The 20,000-nt window shown below is 42.5% G+C and overlaps 2 protein-coding genes across 4 annotated transcripts in view; both read left to right on the top strand.

The window, feature by feature from the left end:
* Nucleotides 1-7,980, top strand: part of grin1b (glutamate receptor, ionotropic, N-methyl D-aspartate 1b) — a 40,002-nt gene extending 32,022 nt beyond the window's left edge. The window contains exons 21-22 of the mRNA XM_047341482.1: nt 3,869-3,976; nt 7,234-7,980. Of these exons, the coding sequence (XP_047197438.1) occupies nt 3,869-3,976; nt 7,234-7,299 (174 nt within the window). The 3' untranslated portion in view covers nt 7,300-7,980. The remainder of the gene's footprint in view (nt 1-3,868; nt 3,977-7,233) is intronic.
* Nucleotides 7,981-14,513: 6,533 nt separating this feature from the next.
* LOC118114735 (kazal-type serine protease inhibitor domain-containing protein 1) overlaps nt 14,514-20,000 on the top strand; it is a 6,433-nt gene continuing 946 nt past the window's right edge. The window contains exons 1-5 of one of the 3 annotated variants that reach the window (XM_047341452.1): nt 14,514-15,220; nt 17,331-17,491; nt 17,563-17,710; nt 17,805-18,920; nt 19,542-19,601. In XM_047341452.1, the coding sequence (XP_047197408.1) occupies nt 14,719-15,220; nt 17,331-17,491; nt 17,563-17,710; nt 17,805-17,890 (897 nt within the window). In that variant the 5' untranslated portion in view covers nt 14,514-14,718 and the 3' untranslated portion in view covers nt 17,891-18,920; nt 19,542-19,601. Of the gene's footprint in view, nt 15,221-17,330; nt 17,492-17,562; nt 17,711-17,804; nt 18,974-19,535; nt 19,602-20,000 lie in introns of all 3 variants that reach the window. The other 2 variants (XM_035165357.2, XM_047341451.1) reach the window with 2 other exon arrangements.

Genomic DNA, 20,000 nt, shown 5'->3' with positions numbered 1-20,000 from the left:
TTTAGATTAAAACACAGACAGATCAGCACGATCATCATGTGGCCTCAGGCCTGTGATAATTATCTGTGTGATCCAGAAACAGCCACAGATCACAGTAATAATCATCAATAATTAGTAATACATGTTTTTTTCCCCTCCATAGAATAGCATTGTCTAACCACATGATTTTGTGAGCTTCCATGTCCTTGATCCTCAGTCTGAGTCTGTACTTGATGCCATCAGAGTTACAGGTTAACGTTAGCAGCTACGACTGGGCTGCACCTGCTATATTCATCAGTTTCAGACCAAAGATTCAATAAATCACTGTAAATAATAAAACATAGGAACATTCAGCAGCTCAATATTTCTCTATGTCCGCGTTGCTTCTTCACATTCACTGAGCTACATGTCCAAGAGAAAGATGCTAACTTTGCGCTAACTTAAGTTTCATTGTGACTTTAATCTGTTTCTAACTGACTCATTTTAAAGTGAGTACCTCAACCCCACATGATACAATAAAATGCTGAGCTATTTCCACCTGGTGACAGATATCATTAGAAATTAGCAATATTTGCTATCCATCGATCAGACAGTGAACTAAAGTCACATAGTGTTTTCTGACTGATGGTTTGAACTAGACGAAGTGGAGGCAGGGTTAGCTGTGATTGGACAGTGGATTTAACAACTTTCAACCACCAGAAAACATGAAGTACATCATCTGTGAGCTAAACTCTGTTAGGTATCGTTAGCATGGCTTCCCTGTCTTGTGGATAATGGCATGGCTATCATGGTGTGATATCTTTCTATTTTCTGTTGTACATCACGTGACCTCAGTTTAGTAGATTCTTCTCTGGTTTCACTCTTTGAGTATTTAGTGTTTTGTGAATGTGAGTTGCAGCAGCAAAGTGTAGTACGGTGGATGGCAGTTGAGTCAGTAGAGAACAGTAGGGGGCAGTAGATCTACTGTGAAACTGAGTGTGACTGCAAGCGATTAGAGCCCTGAACTACGAAGCTAGTTCAACATATCCAGGATATCTTTCAGTTATACATCTGAACTGTATATAAAGATGATCAGTGACTGTATATAAAGATGATCAGTGACTGTATATAAAGATGATCAGTGACTGTATAAAGACTCGTGACTGACCAGACTTATATACACGACTGTAAGACCACTACTGTGACACGTGATGATATAGATACTGATATAGACCATCTTAATGAAAGAGATCAGTACTATAACACATGAAACAATCGTGACTGTATTAAGACACAGTACTTATAAACAATCAGTGACTGTATATAAAGACAATCAGTGACTGTATATAAAGACCATCAGTGACTCTATATAAAGACCATCAGTGACTTTATATAAAGACCATCAGTGACTCTATATAAAGACAATCAGTGACTGTATATAAAGACAATCAGTGACTGTATATAAAGACAATCAGTGACTGTATATAAAGACAATCAGTGACTGTATATAAAGACAATCAGTGACTCTATATAAAGACCATCAGTGACTTTATATGAAGACCATCAGTGACTCTATATAAAGACAATCAGTGACTGTATATAAAGACCATCAGTGACTGTATATAAAGACCATCAGTGACTGTATATAAAGACCATCAGTGAGTGTATATAAAGACCATCAGTGACTTTATATAAAGACCATCAGTGACTGTATATAAAGATGATCAGTGACTGTATATAAAGATGATCAGTGACTGTATATAAAGACACAGTGACTGTATATAAAGACCACAGTGACTGTATATAAAGATGATCAGTGACTGTATATAAAGATGATCAGTGACTGTATATAAAGAGGATCAGTGACTGTATAAAGATGATCAGTGACTTATATAAAGATGATCAGTGACTGTATAAAGATGATCAGTGACTGTATATAAAGACCATCAGTGACTTTATAAGACCATCACTGACTGTATATAAAGACCATCAGTGACTGTATATAAAGATGATCAGTGACTGTATATAAAGACCATCAGTGACTTTATATAAAGAGGATCAGTGACTGTATATAAAGACCATCAGTGACTGTATAAAAGACCATCGTGACTGTATATAAAGACCAAGGATATAAGATGATCAGTGACTGTATATAAAGATGATCAGTGACTTTATATAAAGATGATCAGTGACTGTATATAAAGATGATCAGTGACTGTATATAAAGACCATCAGTGACTGTATATAAAGATGATCAGTGACTGTATATAAAGACCATCAGTGACTGTATATAAAGACAAACATTTTGTTGGTTTAATGACAAAACTAAACTTTAATAAAAGATCGATTCTGATACTCAGCTCTACCCTGTGACAGGTCAAAGGTCAAACACCATGTGACCTTCATCCATGTGCTGCTGCCCCTCTGTTCTATGTTCTAAACACACACGACAACACACACCCATGGTCATCCGCCATCTGTGCAACCCCCCCCCACCTACTCCTGTTGTGTTTCCTTTGATGTGATTGGTTGATTTGTGTGTTTGCGCCTCATGTTGTTAATTTACCTGCTGCAGTGAGTTTGTGGCTGTGACAGTAAAACAGACTGAAGCTGTGTTTTACTGAAGCATCTCTTCATCTGAACCAGGTTCTCCAGAATACACACACACACACACACACACACATACACACACACACACACACACACACACTCACTCCCTCACACACACTCACACACACACACACACACACACACATGCTCACTGGCTGTTCAGGCAGTTATATAATCTGCTGCTACAGTGAACAGATGGGAGTCAACAGACTGTAAACACAAACACATACACACACTACACTACATTAAACAAACACTCAAACAATATATAGCTATTGAAATGATACATGAGTACTCCTGAGTAATAATGAGTAGAATCGTAGTGATTATGAATGAGCATCAGTGATTTTTAGCAAATATAGTGATTTTAATTAGGTATCACTGGTTATTTATGAGTACAGTTAGTAATTATATTAGTGAGTATAGTGAACATTACTTAATGTTACTGAGTATTTGTGGGTTTAGTGAGTGCATATGAGGAAGTAATAAGAGTAGCACATAATGATCACTAGTGATTATAGTGAGTATTAGTTAATATTTGTTGTAGTGATTATAGCAAAGTAATTTTAGTGAGTATATTGATTATTATTGAGTAAAGTGAATATGAGTTAATGTTAATAAGTAAAGTAATTATTGGAATGAATATTAGTGATTATTAGCAAATATAAGTGAGTATTGTGATTATTAGTGCGTAATGTGATTATTAATAAGTACAGTGAATATCAGTGAGTATCCGTGAGTATTAGTAAATATGGTCTAGCATTAGTGAATATTTGAATTTGAGTATTATTAAGAAAAAGTAATTAATAGTTAATATTTATGTTATGGGTATTATGGGGTATTGGTGAAAAATGGTGAGTACTAGTAACTATTAGTAATTATTAGGACGGATTAGTGAGTGTTTTGAGTATTAGTGGAAATTAGTGAGTATGAGCTAATATTAAATATCGGCGAGTATAAATTTGTTGAGTATTGTGAGTATTAGCGAGCTTTGGTACGAGTATAGTATTGGTGATTAGTATTAGTAAGTAGAGTATTTGTGAGAATGGATGGTATCAGCAGGCATAGTACTGGTGAGTACATCGAGCAATGGTGAGTATGAGTGAGTGTAGTTTTGGTGAGTATTAGAGGGTATAATAGTGATTGGTATTGATGAGTATTGGCGAGTATAGTATTCTTATATCATCAATATTATTGTTTATTTTCAAGTATAGTATTGGTGAGTACATTGAGCATTAGTGAGCTGGTGTCTGTACTGAGTCTTAACGTGTGTGTGCACCTATCGTATGATTTATTTTAGGATAGGAAAAGTGGTAGAGCAGAACCCGAGCCCAAACTGAAAACCTCTTTTAGGTCCATCACTTCGACCTCCAACCTCAAACGCCGTAGGGCCTCCGGGGACGCCACGGTAAGGAGATGAAGACCTTCCATCCTCCTCCTCCTCTTCCTCCTCTCTTTCATCATCTCCTTACAGCCGCCCGTCTTCCCACCAAGTTTTGTTCAACTCATATTCATCTTTTATCCGTTTCTCTTTTCTCCTCCTCTTCTCATCAATCTACCTCTTTTGACTGTCACAGATTTTTTTTTTTCATCAAACCAGTTCCTTATTCCTCCTCTTCTTCTCTTCTCCTTTTTCCTCCTCCCCTTCCTCTTCTTCCTCCTCCTCCCCCTCCTCTTCCTCCTCCTCCTCCTCCTCCTCCTCCTCCTCTCTTCCATCATCTCCTTACAGCCGCCCGTCTTCCCACCTCCTTCAGTCCATCTGTCCACTAAAGTCAAACAGACAGAAGACAGACTTTTCCGTTCGGTTCGTCCAATCAGCTCAGGGCTCGTCTTAGGAGATTTATTTTTTATTTTACACGTCGTCGTCTTGCAAAGGAGAAGTGAAGAGGGTCAGACTGTGTGGTCTCTTTTTTTCCTGTGGACCTTTTGTTCTCTCATCTGTCCTTTTTGTCTGTGTCCTTGTCCTGTGTCTCGTCTCCTCGACCTGTCTCTTGTCTCCTCGTCCTGTGTCTCGTCTCCTCGTCCTCTGTGTCTGTTTTCCTCCTCCCTGTCCTCTCCTTCCTCTCCTGTCTCTGTCCCTTCATCTCACTGTCGATCCTCAGACAGCCACAAACCGTCTAACTGATGATTTTCCTTCGCTAACATCTTGTCCTCAGACGTCCAGCGACTTGTGTCTCTCCTCTAACTCTTCTCATCTGCAGCGTCTGGTCCAGGAGCTGCTGATCTGATGATGATGTTTCTGTTACAGGACTCCAGGTTCCACATCATGATGGTTTCTGTCGTCAGTGTTGATGCTTGTGACTCGTCTGTGGCTTCACTTTTCTTTTTCAGCCTCAGTATGGGAGAGTTTGAAGTTTCCTTTAATGTCACAAAGTAGAGAAGTGAAGTGTTTGACGCACTCTTAAAAAAGGTTGTTTCCTCCTGACTCGAGGACACAGTGAGACGAGTTGTCGTCTTTATTATCCTGTGAAATCGATCGTTTTTAAGAGTGTTGTTCAGTCTTCAGCTCAGGGACGTGATATATTCTGTGATGTGTTTCCTGTTTCCTCTGAATCCACAGCGTTGGACCAGAGTCACAAAAGGAAGTATCTCCATCTGTCACTAACTTTAAAATGATGAAACTTCTGCTGCAGCTCAGTTTCGATGAGTAACAGATGGAGCAGCAGCTTCTTGAATCATTTCTCTTTGTGATCATCTCTTTATTTTCTATATGAGTGGATTTGAATGGTGTCCAGACTCTACACACACACTGCCTCTGTCCTCCTCTGCAAGCACGACTGACCTGTATTCTGAAAACACAACTCACCACTTCCTGTTCACTAACCAATCAAAACCTCAGCTCACTCCATCTGCCTCGCAAAGTGCCTCGAATTGATCTGAATCAGAGAAAATCCAACACGTCCTCGGAACGTAAACACAGAACGTACTGATCAGGAACCTCCCTGTTGATTTAGAACCTATCAACACGGAACCTGGTCGTAAGGATCCTGAACATTATGACCTCATCTGTTTCTATGGCAACAACAGGCGGGAATCCCAAGCCAACAAATAAGAAAAAGTCAAACCAAAGATCTTGAAAACTCTGCATCAGATCTTCAACATCTTTCCCCGCTGGCTTCAATAAAAAACTTAAAATATATATGTATTAAAAACAAAAGTGAAATGCTGAGCGAACACATTTCTGAGGTAAATAATAAACCAAAACTTGTTTAGGTAGTTAAGTAGTGTCAAAGTACTTGAGTAAAGTATAAGTACCATTTACTCACAAACTGTTTAACATGACAGAAATCATAAATAATTCAATAACAAGGATCAGACACTGTGGGAGTTGAACCGGCAACCCTGTGTCCCTGCGCTAACTTGCTCATCTGCTGCTGTTCAGAGCCGACAGATGAAAGTTTTAATGTTCCCTGCAGCCGAGCTGATCTGAGTTCAGATCACATGACGGAGACGATGTTTAATTCAGCAGCAGAGCGACCGTCCTGGTTAAAGAGACATTACACCAAACAATACTCAGTTAGCAGCAGGTCAGCATGAGGAAGAGAAATATGAAAAGGACAAGAGAATAAAAATAAAGAATTTAAGTTAAATAAAAAATAATAAAAAAAATAAAGTAACAAATCAAATGTGGATGTGTTCAACTAAAGGTTGAGCTTTAATAAAATAATATAAACAGAAGTCCTGTTTTATTTTGAAGGTCTGTAATCACCATATTTATATAAGTGTTACTGATCCTGTTGTCTTTGCTAACTGCTGCTGTTCATTTACATTCTGAACTTTACTATGATAACCATGAATCTCAATAAATAACAAAGCAGCTCATCATCAAAGGAGGGAAAACAGACAGAGACAGGAAGTAAAGCAAGAGCGACACAAGACAGTAAGTTTCAAAATAAAAGAGGAAACAAGGAACTCAATATGCAAAGAAAGACAATAAAAATGCAAAGCAACTGTGAGTAGCATAAATAAAAAGTCTCGACATGTCTCAGAGTCAGATTCAAAATTTCATCTCCCTGCAAAAGCATTGAATAACCGTTTCAAAAAAATAATGTAGAGTAAAAAAAGCAGTAAAAGAAGTTTCACAATGAATCATTTAATGTTTTATTATTATTCGATTTTTATAATTTCACGCAGTCAAAGGCGACGTCTTCAAATGTCTTGTTTTGTTTGACAATTCAAAAAGATTTCGTTTATTGTCATGTGACAAAGAAAAGTTTAACCAATTGATTCATTGGTTAAATCAGAGGTTGTTTCACTTCACGTCCTCAAACAGGTTCCATTCATTAAACCTTATCTTTAAATGTTTCATAGATTAAATCGGAAACTGAAAACATCTGGTTTTCTCGAGGGAACCGTGATGATGTCCGAGGGCGCGCCTTATTCTACAGGTCATAAAGAGACGAGAGAAGCAGAGTGAGCTCTGGTCATGTGATGCAGCATCTTACTGCTAACGAGGCCTCTTTCATTACGAAGGTTCCTCTCAGAACTGACAGAAACATGGCTTCTCTGGGTAGAACCAAGGTTCTAACATCCTAAATGGAACCAAAACAAGACCCAGAGATAACGTTAAACAGCAGATCTGTGAGTGTGTGTGTGTGAGTGTGAGTGTGAGTGTGTGTGTGTGTGCGAGATTAATTAATGTGTATGTTTCCTTTCTATCTGTAGCCGTACCCGACTGACATCACCGGCCAGCTCAACCTATCAGATCCCTCCGTCAGCACCGTGGTCTGAGAGAGAGAAAGAGAGAGAGAACTTCACTGCTGCTGCTGAGCCTCACACACACACACACACACACACACACACACACACACACACACACACACACACACACACACACACACACACACACACACACACACACACACACAGCATCTGTAGACCTAAACCACTCCAATGACACAGTCGCCTTGCTCCGCTTGTAGCCGTCAGCCTCCTCTGTCCTTAGGGAGTTTTATTTTTAAAGGACTGGTCTTATTTTGGTAGGTGTCTGTGATGTTGTACAGTTCCTGTCTGTCAGACTGATTTATTGCACTTATTTATCAAAAGCTTGATCTGCTGGCGACGCCTTCATCCTGGACGTGTTAAATCAGACACGGACGTTTCGTCCAAACAAAAACGCAAAACACATATTGATCAGGAACCTGTCAATCAAGGACCTTGACGATCAGGAAGCTTTTTATCAGGATCTCATCAACAAGGAACCTGTTGGTTTAGATCAGGAGCCTGATCATCAGGAACCTGATCATCAGGAGCCTGATCATCAGGAGCCTGATCATCAGGAACCTGATCATCAGGAGCCTGATCATCAGGAGCCTGATCATCAGGAGCCTGATCATCAGGAACCTGATCATCAGGAACCTGATCATCAGGAGCCTGATCATCAGGAGCCTGATCATCAGGAGCCTGTTGATCGGGATCGTGATCATCAGGAACCCGATCATCAGGAACCTGATCATCAGGAGCCTGATCATCAGGAACCTGATCATCAGGAACCTGATCATCAGGAGCCTGTCGATCGGGATCGTATTGATCAGGAACCCGATCACTGATCAGAGTGTTGTAGGTGGGTGGAGCCTCTGGGACAGGAAGGAACCAGGGACGTCTGTGGGGGTCAGTCATCGAAAGAGAAAAACATGATTTTATTTTGGAAGAGCCTTTTGGTTCATCTTGCTTACACCCCCCACCCCTAGTTTTATTTATTGTATTAATGAATAAAGTTTGTATTTAGTTTATTTTTGTGATTAATAAAGTTTAAAAAGTCCTGAAAGATTTTTCTCATCAAAGATTATTGATGTTAAAAAGATCAATTTTCAGGTTGTTGTTGAACGTCAGATAGTTTGAATGATACGAGACATTTTATTTTTTCGACTCATCATCAATATTAAAAACATTATTTCATCTGTTTAGTGACATTAAAGTTTCAAGCATGAACGTGTAGATGGACAGATTTGATAGTTTTCTAAATGACTTCCTGTCCTAGAGGCTCCACCACCACACCCTGTCCCAGTGCAAGCTGGGAGATGTAGTCACTGCTCCACTGCTCATGATGTCGGTCTGTGATGACCTCCACTTCACTGCCAACAACAGAAACTGTTCAATCCTGTTGACTAACCCTGTGGATTGATCTAAATAATGAACTGCTAATTAGCACTGTTAATTTACATGATTAATCAACCCTCATTTTAATACTGATGATGAATCATGTTAATTAATCCTGTAAAACTTTGAACAGTATTCCTTTAACCTAGTAATTAATCCAGTTCATTAATCCTGTCGTTCTGTAAAAACACAACATGTGAATGAAAGTAATCAAAGAGCCGAGAGCTGCACTGAGAACAACAGACGAGAATCTGATCGATTATCCATCAGTTTCTATATTGATCACTTCATGAAGAAAGTTAGGATATAGATTCATATTTTAGATATTAAATCATCTGCATAGAATCAGAGGAAAATGACAATAAAAGGTAGTTGTGTGTAAGAAAATAAAAAAATTCTAAACAGGGAAACGTTTTGATCAGTTTTCAACGAATAAATCGTCATTTTCTTTATTGGACCAAAAACAAAATGGATGTTAGCAGCTGGTTCCCAAGTATGAACAAGTAATATTCTGAGTAACGCTAACACTGATGCTAATGTGGAAACTCATTCTCATTAAATTAACACAATGCTGTGACTGAAACTAATCCACCATCTAATGCTATCAGTAGTTATCTTTGTTTTTTCAACATGAAACTACGTAATAATTGATAATAGGATTTATTAAGTAAAACACTGTTAGCTCTAACTATGATGTACTAGCCACGGCTAACTGTAGCTACCAATAAAAAGACTGAATGTTAACTGACTGGCATGAGGCCTGGTTTAGCTAATCCAGGCTAATCACATGTAACAAAGACCAGCACAGCTAATGCTAATGCTAATGCTAATGCTAATGCTCCAGATGCGAAACTAATGTCAGAACGTGTTTGTGTTTTTTAGACCAACATGGCTGAAGCTAATGCTACAGACAAAGCTAACTTTAACTACAGTGTTAACACAGCTAATGCTAATATCAGACGTCTTTTCGGCTCCTAAACTCAGTAATGACATCTTTCTGAGCATTTTAAACCTGCGTGGCTGTATTTACATTAATAAAAAAGAACATATTAATAAATATAGTTATTATTTTATTAGTATTGATCCGTCAAACATATAAATAAACATTTCATCTCATTGTTAAAGTTGTGAATTAACATTTGTAAAAGAAATAACGTCTTTTGATGAATCTTATTTTGTGTAGTGAATTGATTATTAATATTAATTGAATATCATTAACCAATAAATATTAGAAATATATTTACTGATGAACGCAATTTTAATAAAAAAATATTATTAATTGATACAATGAATAAAACAAACCCCTGAGGACTTTAATTTTGAATTGAAAGTTATTAGAAAATAAGATTATTTTTATATTCATATTAAAACCCTGAGACATCATTTTTAACCTCGTCACACACTCACATTTGTGATTCGTCATGTTAATATCTCTTTTTATTCATTATTAGTCATGTTTATAATCATTATATTTATAGCTCGTTATATTTCTAACGTGTAATGTGTAACGTGTTTCTCGTCAGAGTTTCTGCAGTAAAATTAAACGCTGCAGATTTAATCAGGTGAATGTCTGATGAACATTATTAATGAACGTGGTGAAGGAAGTACAAACACCAGAGTACAGTAAAAATACTCTGTAACTCCGTATTGATACTCTATTACAAGTTAAAGTCCTGACTTTTAAAAGTGTAAATATAATCAGGCACTTAAAGTATTTAAAGCAGGAAATGTCTGAGGCTGATTGATGATGTCATGTTTACATGATGGATAATCAATCGATTGATCAGAACACTGAGACGGTTCAGTTACTGTGATTTCTCTTTTTTACTTTTAAAAGCTTTATTGAAATATAATAATTTCCACATATAACCAGCAGGTGTCAGTAACTGTGTTGAAGTGTAATGTAGCACAGAGAGAAAATACTGAAGTATTTGTACTGAGTAAAGGTACTCAGTTACTTTGATTGTTCTCAGTGACGTTCTCAGGTTCCTGTCCTGAAGATGAGCTGCTCCACGACTCACTTTATTAAACCCTGATGACGCCATGACAGCGTCGTGTTCCTGTGCAGAATATGAACTTTAATGATCAGTGAGACGACACGTTTAGAACTGAGAGCTACTTCTTCTTCTTCTTATTATTATTATTTCAGTTTGTTCGTCTACATCAGAGGCAGAAACTGAGTTTCTAGTTATTTTCACTGCAGCTTTGATTCATACATTAATATAAATCTCCAGTGAAACAGACGTCACAGGTTTGATTCCTTGTGTTTACGCGTGTCCAGTTAAAACATCAAGCCGCGGAGGGAGTTGATTGGTCGTTAGCAGCAGCCAATAGCTCTGAATGTGGATTCAGGATTCAACCAGGAACATGAATAATTTTAATTCAGTTTCAATAAAAATCTGGTTTTATAAAGTGAGCATGTGTCTGCAGCTCCATCTGACGCTTTCTGATGATGTCACAGTTTTATGATTTTATTTTCACTGGTGTACAGAAAAAGATGTTTGTATAGAATCTGTGTTGGTGTGGAAACTGAGGTCAGAGGTTAAACTTTCTATACAGACGTGATGCTGTTTTCACTTTTCTGTCATGTGAACACTGAAACTGTAGAAGAAGAAGTCCCCCTTGACACGAACGCTTATTTGTTTTGTTTGTGTTCCTCTGACGATATGTAGCCGCTCGACTCTTCTGCTGTTTCTCATCCAACATAAAGAGTCAAACTCACACTGTCGTTTTTATTTTGTCTCCTGATTCAACGACCTTTGACCTCAACGTGAAATAAAATCATAACAGAAGGTAAAACTAAACAGGACGATAAACAATATTCACTTCTTCTATTTAAACTGAATAAAATACAGTTCAAATATAAAACCTTCATTTATATATATGTTACTATAAGAAATAAAGAACCAGAGAACTTCCTGTTGGGAGAATTGGCGGTTTATGGCGGGAAAGAATTATTATTATTGTTAATAATTATATCATTAGAATTTATATTGTTATATTTGATGTAAACATACAAACAGACACTTGGTGACATGGAGACGCAGCAGCTTCAGAATCTCCTCCTCCTGTCGTCACAGTAACACTGAGGGACATCAGTCCGTTTCCGTGGCAACAACATGGTATTTTAAGAGCTTCTATGTGACAGTCGACCAACCTGATTACTGGTGAAACTGATTAATCAAAAATCAAAAGGTTTGAGCTCATCAAAAGATGACGGAGGGAAAATCAAACAATGTGAATCTCAGACTCCTCTCGTTGTCGCCCCCTGCTGGTGGTCCTGCTCCTGTTTCTAATTGGTTGATATGTTTTATTTTTCATCTGGAAAAGTGATGATGTCATGAAGAGACAGAGCTCAACGACTTCAACAATCAGCTGTTAAACTCAATGGGGCGGGGGGGGGTCATCAAAATGTCTGAACACTAATAAAGAAGAATGAATAAAGTTTATTGGGTCAGTGAGTCAGAGGCTTCACACAAACTTCATCAGGCTCATTCACAGTAAATGTTCTGTAGTGATTTCCAACAGATCTGATATTATACAGCTTCATATCCACAGTCTGACTCTAGTGATCTGACAGTTCATTCACTCAATGAAAACATGTCGGCTGTGGAGGAAGATTAACAGCACGTGTGAGTTTGTAATAAATTCTGCAGCTTCTGATACTAATCCTGACATTTAGCTGACTTTGTGAGATCAGTGCTCCGATCTTCTCTCCTCTGTCTGTGGCTTCACTCCCTCATCACCTCATTTCCACATGTGCTCGTAGAATCCTCATCTGTTGTGTAAAGCCTCACACTCAGTCTGTCACAGTTTCTGTCCTGACGTCTCCTCTCGTTAAATATGAGTTTGATTCTTCATCGAGCTCGATGATCATCTGTTGATCTGCTGCAGAGGTTTTTGTCTTTCAGGGACATTGTGTCATCTTTTCTACAGTCGATTATTCTGGTCTTAATGAAGTCTGGTTTATTAAATCGTGGATAGAATCAGCCTTGACTGGACCTGAGTTGAGTTGGTGGAACTGCTTGAGCCTCGAGTGGAAGTTGAAGCTCTTCACTTAAGACAGGATTAGTTTATCTACTTTGATGGAAGAGCCGTCTGGAGAACCCTGAACCACCTGGAGAACCCTGAACCACCTGGAGAACCCTGAGAACCTCTCCAGACTGGATGAGTTTGACATCTGTCAGTCTGGGGGGGTACATTCAGTTGCTGTTGCGCAAGCAGCTGAAACAACAGGGGCGGAAATAAGACCCTTGTCTTCAAAATAAAATTAAAATATATAATGTAAATCTGTTCCAGCAACATTCAGCGTTTTTAAAAGACAGACTTCACTCTTGTAAAGTTAAAGTGACTAAATGTTTTTATTTTGTTTGATTTATATTTATCTGAAGTTAGTGAACACTGACACCAGCAGGACCGGATCAACCTCCTTAGGGGCCCTGGGGCAAAAGTTTGTAGTTGGGCCCCCATTGATCTCAAATTCATGAACCAACCAATCAGATATTAGACTATTAATCAATGATGTTTTCGTGACGATGCTCAGAACGTGATTGTGTTTCTCAAATAGCTTCTAAAGGTTTCAGGTGTTTCACCTGTGGGTCTGAATCTGAGTCGTTGGGGTTGAACCCTCTGAGTCGTTGGGGTTGAACCCTCTGAGTCGTTGGGGTTGAACCCTCGTTGGGGTTGAACCCTGTTGGGTGAACCTGTGAGTCGTTGGGGTTGAACCCTGTTGGGGTTGAACCCTGTGAGTCGTTGGGGTTGAACCCTGTGAGTCGCTGGGGTTGAACGTGTGGGGTTGAACCCTGTTGGGGTTGAACCCTGTGAGTCGTTGGGGTTGAACCCTGAGTCGTGGGGTTGAACCCTCTGAGTCGTTGGGGTTGAACCCTCTGAGTCGCTGGGGTTGAACCCTGTTGGGGCTGAACCCTGTGAGTCTGGGGTTGAACCCTGCTGGGCTGAACCCTGTTGGGGTTGAACCCTCTGAGTCGTTGGGGTTGAACCCTGTTGGGTTGAACCCTGTTGGTGGAACCCTCTGAGTCGTTGGGGTTGAACCCTGTTGGGGTTGAACCCTGCTGGGGCTGAACCCTGTGAGTCGTGGTGTGGGTGAACCCTGTTGGGTGACCTTATGTTGGGTTGAACCCTGTGTTGGGGTTGAACCCTGTTGGGGTTGAACCCTGGAACCCTGTGAGTCGTTGGGGTTGAACCCTGTGAGTCAGCAGAGAACTCCAACCTCCTCCTCTTTCAAACTTCTGTTACATTTCATTTATTTTGAAGGGCTTGAACGGAAGTGTCTTCTTGTATTTTGGTAAATTGACTCTGTTGTCGCGTGTCAGTCTGCGGTGAAGCAGCGCGAGCGACTCAGCTGTTTAAACCTCAGACTGTTGGTCCTGATCCTGGTCCTGGTCCTGGTCCTGATCCTGGTCCTGGTCCTGGTCCTGGTCCTGATCCTGATCCTGGTCCTGGTCCTGATCCTGATCCTGGTCCTGATCCTGGTCCTGATCCTGATCCTGATCCTGGTCCTGGTCCTGATCCTGATCCTGGTCCTGGTCCTGATCCTGCTTCTAATCCTGGACTACAACTGGACCATAGAAACGGTTTTTAACAAACTCTTGACTTTAACTTATCTCAGTTTTCCCGTCTCTGTCCCGGTGTCTGTCCCGGTCTCTGTCCCGGTGACTGTCCCGGTCTCTGTCCCGGTGTCTGTCCCCGTCTCCGTCCCGGTCTCTGTCCCGGTGTCTGTCCCGGTCTCTGTCCCGGTGACTGTCCCGGTGTCTGTCCCGGTCTCCGTCCTGGTCTCTGTCCCGGTCTCTGTCCCGGTGACTGTCCCGGTCTCCGTCCTGGTCTCCGTCCTGGTCTCTGTCCCGGTGACTGTCCCGGTGTCTGTCCCGGTCTCTGTCCCGGTCCTCTGCGGGAACAGGAGTGTGAGTGACGGCTCTGAAGTTCTCAGACAGACCGGACCATCCTCGGTTCTCAGTCCGGGTTGTTGTCTCTCGTGGTCCCGGACAGAGAAGCGGCTTGTCCCGCAGAGCTGGTCCCACAGACCGGGTTCGAACGATGAAGATCCGGGGACTGGTTCTCCTCGGTCTCTGTCTGACCCTCAACACATGCCGGGCCTTCCCCAACCAGCTGCCCGCCCTGAGCCCCGCGCCGCCCGGCCTGCCCTCCCTGAGCGACCCGCTGCTGGAGCACGAGCAGCGGGACAAGGGGCCGCCGGGCTGCGGCCCCTGTGAGCCGGACCTGTGCCCGGAGACCCGCGGCTGCAGGGCCGGGCTGGTCCTGGGCTCCTGCGGCTGCTGTCAGGAGTGCGGGAACCTGGAGGGACAAGACTGCGACCAGGGGAACCGGAGCGTGTTCTCCGGGCTGTGCGGGACCGGGCTGCGGTGTCAGGGAGGAGGAGGAGTGGGGGAGGAGGAAGAGGAACAGGTGTGTGTGTGTGAACAGCTGGAGGTTGTGTGTGGTTCTGATGGAAGAACATACATGAACACGTGTCAGTTCAGAGAGGAAGTGTTCTCCAGACCAGAGCTCACCGCCCGAGGGGGGGGCCCCTGCAAGACAGGTAACTCACCTGTCTGTCTGCATCACACCTGTCTGTGTCCCACCTGTCTGTCTGCATCACACCTGTCTGTGTCCCACCTGTCTGTCTGCATCACACTGCATTGTCCTGCTGTTTTCTCACATGGACTCACTCTGACACTTTACACAGGAGAAGATCCAGAACATGTCCAGAGACACTGACTCAGACATTTGTTCTCATACACAGAACCTGCAGAACAAGTGAGGAACATGTGAGGAACACGTCAGTGGTTCAGTTCATGTCTTCAAACAGCTGATGAGACAGTTTGTTAGCACACCTCCTCCATGTTAGCAGATGGAACATGGGCCAAACTAAGAAATCAAAGTACATGTTAAATAAAGCTTCTGATGATGGTGAACAGCGTCATGTGTTTTCCCTCCAGCTGTGACAAACATTATCTGCTGCTGCCGGGAAACGAGTCTGACAATCAAACCATCAGATTGGAGATGACGCATTTTCCTCTGTGAGCGTGTGTGAACAGGTGTGAACGTGTGTGAACAGGTGTGAACGTGTGTGAACAGGTGTGAACGTGTGTGAACGTGTGTGAACATGTGTGAACAGGTGTGAACGTGTGTGAACGTGTGTGAACGTGTGTGAACGTGCGTGAACAGGTGTGAACGTGTGTGAACAGGTGTGAACAGGTGTTAACAGGTGTGAACAGGTGTGAACAGGTGTGAACGTGTGTGAACGCGGGACGTGTGTGAACGGGTGTGAACGTGTGTGAACGCAGGAACAGGTGTGAACGTGTGTGAACGTGTGTGCACGTGTGTGAACGTGTGTGAACGCGAACAGGTGTGAACGCAGTGAACAGGTGTGAACTTGTGTGAACAGGTGTGAACGTGTGTGAACGTGTGTGAACGTGTGTGAACATGTGTGAACAGGTGTGAACGTGTGAACGTGTGTGAACAGGTGTGAACGTGTGAACAGGTGTGAACGTGTGAACAGGTGTGAACGTGTGTGGACGTGTGTGAACGTGTGTGAACGGGGTGAACAGGGTGAACGGTGTGAACGTGTGAACGGGTGTGAACGTGTGAACGTGAACGTGTGTGAACGTGAACGGGTGAACGTGTGAACGGTGTGAACGGGTGTGAACGTGTGTGAACGGGTGAGACGGTGAACAGGTGTGAACGTGTGTGAGCGTGTGAACAGGTGTGAACGTGTGTGAACGTGTGTGAACGTGTGTGAACGTGTGAACGTGGTGAACGTGAACGGGTGAACGCAGGAACGCGGTGTGAACGTGGTGTGAACGGGTGTGAACAGGTGAATGCGGGTGAACGTGTGAACGTGTGAACAGGTGTAACAGGTGTGAACAGGTGTGAACGTGTGTGGACGTGTGTGGACGGTGTGGACGGGTGTGGACGTGTGTGGACGGGGTGAACAGGTGGAAAAGGTGTGAACGTGTGTGAACAGGTGTGAACAGGTGTGAACAGGTGTGTGGTGTGAACGTGGGTGAACGTGGTGTGAACGTGTGAACAGGTGTGAACAGGTGTGAACAGGTGTGAACGTGTGTGAACGTGTGTGAACGTGTGTGAACAGGTGTGAACGTGTGTGAACGTGTGTGGACGTGTGTGGACGTGTGTGGACGTGTGAACGTGTGACAGGTGTGAACAGGTGTGAACGGTGTGAACAGGTGTGAACGTGTGTGGACGTGTGTGGACGTGTGTGGACGTGTGTGGACGTGGGTGAACGGTGTGACAGGTGAACGTGTGTGAACGTGTGTGAACAGGTGTGAACAGGTGTGAACAGGTGTGAACAGGTGTGAACAGGTGTGAACAGGTGTGAACAGGTGTGAACAGGTGTGAACAGGTGTGAACAGGTGTGAACAGGTGTGAACAGGTGTGAACAGGTGTTAACAGGTGTGAACAGGTGTGAACAGGTGCGAACAGGTGCGAACATGTGCGAACATGTGCGAACAGGTGTGAACAGGTGTGAACAGGTGTGAACATGTGTGAACAGGTGTGAACAGGTGTGAACAGATGTTAACAGGTGTGAACAGGTGAACAGGTGTGAACAGGTGTGAACAGATGTTAACAGGTGTGAACAGGTGTGAACAGGTGTGAACAGGTGTGAACGTGTCCGCTCTGTCTCTCAGTTCCCGTCATTAAGGTTCCTCCTCGGAGTCAGGTGGACGGGACAGGAAGTAGCCTGGTGTTCCTGTGCGAGGTGTTTGCATTTCCGATGGCGCTGGTGGAGTGGAGGAAGGAGGGGCGAGATGTGGTCCTGCCCGGTGACGACCCACACATCTCTGTCCAGGTACAGATGCTCTGCTAACACCCCCCCCGTCTGTATGTCTGACTTCCTGTCCCTCTCTGTCCGTCTCACAGTCTCGGGGCGGTCCTCTGAAATTCGAGCTCTCCAGTTGGTTGCAGATTGAGCGGGCGGAGCCTGGAGACTCTGGGACCTACCATTGCATTGCCCGAAACCACCTGGGATCTGTCTCCGCCTCCGCTGTACTGGGAGTACTGGGAACAGGTGAGAGGTTACACCTGACCTGCTCTTAAAGGGACACACACATGTTTCACCTGGTCTTAAAGGGACACTTACATCTAACCTGTCTCTCTCTCAGAGGAGCTGTCGTCCTATCTTGCCAACAGCGTCTCAGAGATGAAGCAGCTGATGGACGCCACAGACTATGACCAGGACTCCTATTGATCCACATGAGACTTCCTGTCATGTGTCGTCCATCACAGACTGTGGCATCTCTGAAATAGGACAGATTCTGCTTCAGGTCACTTGATGATGATGAATGAATATATATATATATATATAAGTATATTTCTTATAATGATAATGTCTGTATCAGTTTCTCTTCACTCTGAATGTGACAGGGAGGATTCTCTATTGGTTTTTCCTGTGTAACTTTTATTCTTATATTTATTTGAGCTGATGTTTATGTATTTTCTCTGAAGTATCTTAAGGATTTTTAATTGTATCTGAAGTTCAAACTGAAATGTTCTTTGAACGACGGGAACACTTCTCTCTCTCTCCTCACGTCAGACCCACATCTTTCTTTCATTGCTCATTTAGTGACCATTGGTTGCACACTGGTTTTCACAATGCATTGTGGGATATGGAGTCCACTGTGTGAGGTATAATTACTGTCAGTAAAGGCACTGTACAGTGATTATGTCTGGATCTTTTCAAAGAGATTAAAACTTTATTGTCTGAAGGAAACGTGTGGCACACTCGTCTACTGAAGATTTAAATGATGTTGGGTGAGACCCAGCAGGCTAATGTTAGCATGTTAGCACGGACCCACCGTCTCTCTGATTGCGTTTAAAGAATATAAAAGATCTTCAGGAGCTGCTCAGAAAGACGCTTCCTGCTGCTCGACCACAGGAAGTGACAGAGCAGCAGAAACCAGATCCTCTGTCTGTTTCCACTCAGAGGAAACTGAAGCCACATGTGGGGAATCCATTAACTCAGTCGGTAACCACAGCAACGGAGGGTTCTGTTTAATATTCTGTACTTGACTGTAGATCTAAAGTCTGTCTCTGGAGCCACTGTCTGTTGTAAACATGGAATGAAACATGAATATAAACCGAGAAGAAGAAGAAGAAACACAAACATGAAGACGCTCAGACTGTCTCCTCCAGGCCGCCAGGGGGCGACAGAGCAGCTCAGACAGCGGATCCATCCTGTGTTGACATGTAGCTGAGTTAGCATTAGCTTGTGCTGTGCGGTAAGATGAACGATAATTAAATCGAATTCAACTAAAGTTGACTGTGTGAACAGGTCAGAGGAAACTCTCACATCCGGTTCTGTTCACTCAAACAAGACGCGTGATCCTGCTAGCGTTAGCATGTGAGCTAACCCACCGAGACCCGAACCCTGATAGAAATCTGCACATTTAAAGTTTGTTTGATAATTAACGCAAGAAGATTCTGTATTTGACATAAATTAAAACTGCTCATGAATCTAACATCACCACTTTTACATTCGGCTGTGGTGACAAAGTGCAGTAATGTGTTAATTAAATAATATCCGTTTAGTTAGTTTGAATTCACGGAAGTCTTCCTCTGAGGTTCAGGTAGAAACCGAAGAGGTGACGCTGCTCAAATGGAATCAAATGGAAACAGAGTTCTGCACATGGAAACCACTCTTTTATTTAAAAGTTGATAAAGAAAGTTTGTTCGCAGTGAAGTTTTGTTAAAGTTTGTTTAGTTTCGATGGTGAAGAATGAAAATGATAAAACATATTTATTTGAACGTTAATGTGATTGTTACTCTACTGACTCGTGTAACTGTAGTTTATTACTTTAAATCACAGTGGTGACGTTGTGCTTCTGTTCATTAAGGGTCAGAGGTCAAAGGTGAGCTGGTGCAGTCTTCATCATGGTGAAGCAGCAGCGGAGGACAGACAGGTGAGGATGAGGAGGAGCTGGTTCAGACTGATGAAGGTCAAACATATTCTTCATCCTCACGTCAGCTGCTGACGACCATTAAATCAACCGGCTGAAACACAAACAACCAACTGTTTGTGTTTCACTGGTGAAACTGAAGAAAACTTGTTGACGTGCTAGTACCACAATACTACAGTACTCCACAGTTCCACAGTACTCCACAGCACTACAGTACTACAGTACTCTACAGTACTACAGCACTACAGTACTCCATAGTACTACAGTACTCCACAGTACCACAGCAGTAAAGTACTCCACACTAGTTCAAATGCACCAAATGAACGTCCTGGTGGTTCAAACATTACCTGGTCGGAGGTGAAGACTGCAGCTTCCTCCTCTTCTTCAGGCTCCATGCACAGC

This window comes from Hippoglossus stenolepis, chromosome 9, assembly GCF_022539355.2.
Source record: "Hippoglossus stenolepis isolate QCI-W04-F060 chromosome 9, HSTE1.2, whole genome shotgun sequence".
Classification (NCBI taxonomy): Eukaryota; Metazoa; Chordata; class Actinopteri; order Pleuronectiformes; family Pleuronectidae; genus Hippoglossus; species Hippoglossus stenolepis.
The sequence above is the reverse complement of the archived record's forward strand: the minus strand, read 5'-3'. Positions and strand labels throughout refer to the sequence as shown.